Source organism: Nelumbo nucifera, chromosome 1 (genome assembly GCF_055504915.1).
Source record: "Nelumbo nucifera cultivar China Antique chromosome 1, China Antique-T2T, whole genome shotgun sequence".
Classification (NCBI taxonomy): domain Eukaryota; kingdom Viridiplantae; phylum Streptophyta; class Magnoliopsida; order Proteales; family Nelumbonaceae; genus Nelumbo; species Nelumbo nucifera.
This window is the reverse complement of record NC_142649.1, coordinates 161,811,271-161,816,645: the sequence shown is the minus strand read 5'-3', so window position 1 is coordinate 161,816,645 and position 5,375 is coordinate 161,811,271. Positions and strand designations below refer to the sequence as shown.

Genomic DNA, 5,375 nt, shown 5'->3' with positions numbered 1-5,375 from the left:
CCCACTCGATCTTTGCTCCCTGGAATAAGAAAAAATAAATAATAATATCTCTTTTTCTGGGTACGAGTCCTTCTGATCTGACGAGGACGAAGAGCTAAGGGAGTCCAGGTTCGCTTCATGTTTTCATGTGGGTCCTACATTGTGGGTCCCACTCTATTCTCCTTCTTCAGTTCTTCTCTCCCTTCCCCCTTTTTTTAGAATTATATATATTTTTACGTTTTTCATTATTTCTTCTCTCAAACAGACGACCACGAGCGGCTGCCCCCCTCCCCCCCTCTCTTCTATATCGCTTGTATGAAGCCTAGAGCCTCCGGTGTCCAAGTTGCCACGTTCAAGTCAGATGCGCTGGTTGAAATTTTGAAAAAAGAGGATAATAAGAAATGAAGAGAACAGTAGGAGAATCTGATATTTTCGGTTCATCTGCTCTGCTATGAACTACAGAAAGAACCTAGAACCCAAAACCGCTTTTCTCCTCCTCCTCTGCTGGGTTTCAGCGGCCTACACGGCGCAACATGGCCGGTTTTATGTCCGAAGAACCAGGTTGGTGGAGGGTGGTGTTCACGACACTGGTTTTGTAGGTTGTGCTCCGACACTGGGTTTGTTTTTCTTGAAGGAAGGAGGTGGAGGAGGAGGGGGAGGGGTCTTGAGTCTTCTTATCGTTGTTGTCTCTGTTTCTGCTGCTCTCGTTGGAGATTGGTGGTTTCTGTGCTCTATACGTTGCGTGATTGGATAAGGCGGCAGGTGGCGAAGCTACTACTGAAAACCGTCCAAATCAACCAGTGTTTTTAAAGCTTAAAGGTTGGCTCGTGAAGAAGAGGAAAGAAAGAAAGATCCGAAGGTGTTTTCATTGAAATTTTGTTTCCATTTGCCACGGGAGTGTGTGTGTTTTTTAGGTACTGCTTTTAGTTGCCTTGCATTTCTGGTGCTGGTATCTGGGCTTTTAAAGGTCGGTATCAGTGGTCCTTCTTCGCATTCTTTTTGTTGGTGATTCTTGTTTATGGTGTCGTGAGTTGTAGAGATCTCGTGCTCTTCAACTCCGCTATCATAAGTAAACACTGAAGATGGAAAAAATATATATATATCTTGCAAGAAAAAGGTAGATAAACAGAATTTAACAGAAGAGGAAAAACAGAGGAAGCGGAAATTTTCAATTTTGCTCTTTGGAGGCTTTGGGATTCTGGGTATTTTAGATCTTGAGACCTGGCAAATGGATTTCTTTTAATTTTGGTTTTTTCTCTCTTTTTTTTTTTTTCTTTTCTTTTCGGGGTTTCATTTGGAATTTTTGGTACGGGAATAGATCTTGATGTTTGGGTTCTAGGGTTTTAGCTCTGGGAGGTTTCCCCCCTTGCCACCTCTGTCGGATTGTTAAAAGACTGAAACTTTCGCCACTAAGTGGATTGAAGTCGCAGGTCGTAGAATCAATGTTGAAAGCATTAGCCACTGGGCTGTTGATTTCTTCTCTCTTCTTCTCTGTTTATGCAATGGATAGTGGATTCCCACGCTGCAACTGCGACGACGAGGGCTTCTGGAGTGTGGATAACATCCTACAAGGTCAGAGAGTGAGTGATTTCCTTATCGCTGTAGCCTATTTTTCAATCCCTATCGAACTCCTTTACTTCGTTAGCTGCTCCAACGTCCCATTCAAATGGGTCCTGGTTCAGTTCATCGCCTTTATAGTCCTTTGTGGGATGACCCATTTGATCAATGGCTGGACTTATGCCCCGCACACGTTCCAGCTAATGTTGGCGCTTACCATCTTCAAATTTCTCACTGCTCTGGTTTCCTGTGCAACTGCAATCACCCTTGTAACTCTCATCCCTCTGCTTCTTAAAGTTAAGGTGAGAGAGCTTTTCTTGAAGAAGAAGGCATGGGAGCTTGACAGAGAGGTTGATAGGATGATCAGACAGAAGGAAGCTGGCCGCCATGTTCGAATGCTGACGCAAGAGATTCGGAAGTCATTGGATAGGCATACCATCTTGTATACCACTCTGGTTGAGCTTTCTAATACTTTGGGACTGCAGAACTGTGCGATTTGGATGCCCAACGAGATCAGAACAGAGATGAACTTGACCCACGAGTTGATAGGGAGGAGTTCTCGTCCTACTGTCCCCATAAACGATCCAGATATAAGGGAGATTAAGGATTACAAGGAAGTGAAGATCTTGATGCCGGGTTCATCTCTCGGTCTTGCAAGCAGCGGTGGTTCTGGTGAGCCGGGTGCGGTGGCTGCAATACGGATGCCCATGTTGCGGGTGTCAGACTTCAAAGGAGGAACACCTGAGTTAATACAGCAATGTTATGCAATACTGGTTTTGGTTCTTCCAGCATCTGATACTAGAATTTGGAGTGACCATGAATTGGAGATAATTAAGGTGGTTGCTGATCAGGTAGCTGTTGCACTGTCCCATGCTGCAATTCTTGAAGAGTCTCAGCACATGAGAGAGAAACTGGCAGAGCAGAACCGGGCATTGCAACAGGCTAGGGAGAATACAGTGATGGCAAGCCAAGCTAGGAACTCATTTCAGAAGGTGATGAGCCACGGGATGAGGAGGCCAATGCACTCCATCTTGGGGCTGCTTTCAGTGATGCAACATGAGAATCTGAGCAGTGAGCAACAAATCATTGTTGAATCAATGCTAAAGACCAGCAATGTTCTCTCAACATTGATTAATGATATAATGGAGATTTCAACTGCGGATAAAGGAAGGTTTCCATTAGAGATGAGATCCTTTCGGCTGCATTCAATGATCAGAGAAGCAGCTTGCCTTGCCAGGTGTCTATGTGTTTATAATGGCCTCTCTTTCAGCATTGTCATTGGGAAATCAGTGTCTGATCGAGTGATTGGTGATGAGAGAAGAGTTTTTCAGGTGATACTGCATATGGTTGGGAATCTTCTTAGTGGGTGTAATGGAGGAGGATCTATGGCATTCCATGTCTCTCAGGAAAATGGAAATATGGGCAGGGATGATCAGAAATGGTCAATGTGGAGACCAAGCTCATCTGATGGGTATGCCTATATAAAGTTTGAAATTGACATAAATAATGGTGGTTCTAAATCAGAGGGCTCTGTATCAACTCTACAACCCACAAGTAGGAAACACAGCAGTGAGGGAATTGAGGTAGGGCTGAGCTTCAGTATGTGCAAAAAACTTGTGCAGGTAAAAACTATATACCCTGCCTCTATTCTGTTTTATCCATACAAATGAGGGGCTTAAAATCTTCTAATTTGAATAGGAAGTTGTGAAGTTATGCTCCAGATGAAAATAGTAATAAAAAAACCATGATTTCAACATGTGAAAACCAGATAGCTAATATTCTTCTTTCATGAGTAGCCTTATTTGGATGAGTAACTGATTACTCATCTACATCATTGGAATTATGAATCATTCAAATTTGGAGGTTTAATGGCATTATAATTGCAATTTTTTTCCATTTTATTGAGAAAACAACAGATAGTTTCTCAAGCTTTTGGATCAACAGGAGCTTATTCTCTTAGAAGATGGTGCCTTAAACAGGATAAGCTAAAAATAGCTGTTTGGACAAATTTCATTGTCTACCTTGAACATTTCTTATTTTTTGAATTATCTCCTAAATTTTTACTATTACCATTTGGAACTCATGAATTGAAGTGTATTTTCAAAATCTCATATGAAATTTTAATTGCACATTTTACCTTAAATTGACTAATCATATTAATGATTAAAGGTCATTTGTTGTTAGCATTTTTTCCACCAAGGCTCAGTTTGGAAGGAGTACAAATACAAATATGTACAGTACAAATACATATAAAATAATACAAAATGTAAGGTTTTGCGCTCTACATATTTGTGTTTGTACTCCTTCCAAACTGAGCCTAAACTACCCAATCCTAAAGATTGCGCACTACTATATATAAATTCTGTGACTAGCAAAAAAATGTTATAAATGTAAGTCCACAGTGAAAAGAATCTTGTATATGTAATTACAATGCTAATAGTTAAACTGCAGGGGTAGAATTTGCCCTGATTTTTTATTTAATATCCCAATTTATATCTATATAAGGTGGGTAGTAAGAATTTTAAAATTGTCTTTACTGTTATAGGGTGTATTTGCTTGTAATGACTAGTAATAGTGTCACTTTCTGAGAAGTTCAATTTTTATAATCTTTCTCTACCATCGAGCCTTTTGTGTTTGTGTGTGTGTGTATCTGCAGTCGGCATTACAAGGAATTACTCCCATATTCCTAATTTTAACCTTTTGAATGCAGTGAAAACTTCTTTGGTTATTCCACATTATTGGTTAAAATCTAAGGTGTTTATGCTTTTAAATGGACAATGAGACACTTCTTGCTTGCCATGGCATTTATTTTCACATTCTATATTTCAGAACTTAATATCTTGGGTCTTGAAACCAATCTGCAGATGATGCAAGGGAACATCTGGGCAGTTGCAAACACTCTTGGTTTTGCACAGAGCATGACACTAATCCTCAGGTTCCAACTCCAACCATCTATTGGAGGAGGCATCTTCGAACCAGGTGGATCATCAGAGAAACTAACTTCAGAGTTCAGGGGCCTTCAAGTTATTTTAGCTGATCATGATGATATCAATAGAGCTGTAACACGGAAACTGCTTGAGAAGTTGGGCTGCCAAGTTTCTTCTGTTTCATCTGGGTTTGAATGCCTTACTGCTCTGGGGCCCTCTGGAACTTCATTCCAAATCATTATTTTGGACCTCGACATGCCTGAGATGGATGGTTTTGAGGTTGCAATTAGAATCAGAAAGTTCCGGAGCAGGAGTTGGCCATTGATTGTGGTCTTGACGTCTAGTGCAGATGAAGATGTGTGGGAAAGATGCTTGCAGGTGGGAATAAATGGTGTCATCCGAAAACCAGTTCTGTTGCAAGGAATTGCAGATGAGCTCCGGAGAGTCCTGCAACAGGCAAGCAAAGGTGTGTGAAGACAGAAATTGTAAATTACTTGTTCACTTCTGGTTTCCAATATTCTTTCTGACAGTCTGGGGTGTCAACCAAATAATTGAAATAGCCACATTTATGTTTTTCTCCTCCAGATTCTGGAAAAGAGATGTAGCCTTCAATCCTGAAATGGCATAAAAAAAAAATTAGCTCCTTTGGTTTCTTTGATGAAACATGGTAATAGTCAAAGTTAATCACAACTATCCACATTTATGTTTTAACAGCAACTGCAATGTAATGAGGCAAGCATTTCGAAGACTAACTTAAAGGATTTAAAATATAAAACTGCATGTTTGCATTCAAATGGGTGGTTCAATTGAGGGAGGCATGAATGATTTAAAAATGATGCAAAATTAATGTCATCAAGAATAAGCATTAATTATAAATTATCGTTTAGATACAGGATTATGTCATTGTAACTT

The 5,375-nt window shown here is 40.3% G+C and overlaps 1 protein-coding gene across 3 annotated transcripts; it reads left to right on the top strand.

Annotated features, from left to right (window-relative positions):
* Nucleotides 1–233: 233 nt before the first annotated feature.
* Nucleotides 234–5,126, top strand: LOC104610071 (ethylene receptor 2). Of its 3 annotated transcripts, none has more exons than XM_088895007.1 (3): nt 235–1,551; nt 1,834–3,158; nt 4,401–5,126. In XM_088895007.1, exons 1-3 carry the CDS (start codon nt 1,422–1,424, stop codon nt 4,935–4,937), a joined length of 1,992 nt encoding a protein of 663 aa, XP_088751133.1. In that variant the 5' UTR covers nt 235–1,421; the 3' UTR covers nt 4,938–5,126. The 3 variants fall into 3 exon arrangements, with proteins under 3 accessions (XP_010274839.1, XP_088751133.1, XP_088751134.1); XM_088895008.1 differs by having other exon boundaries at nt 1,428–1,559; XM_010276537.3 differs by having other exon boundaries at nt 234–3,158.
* Nucleotides 5,127–5,375: the final 249 nt, after the last annotated feature.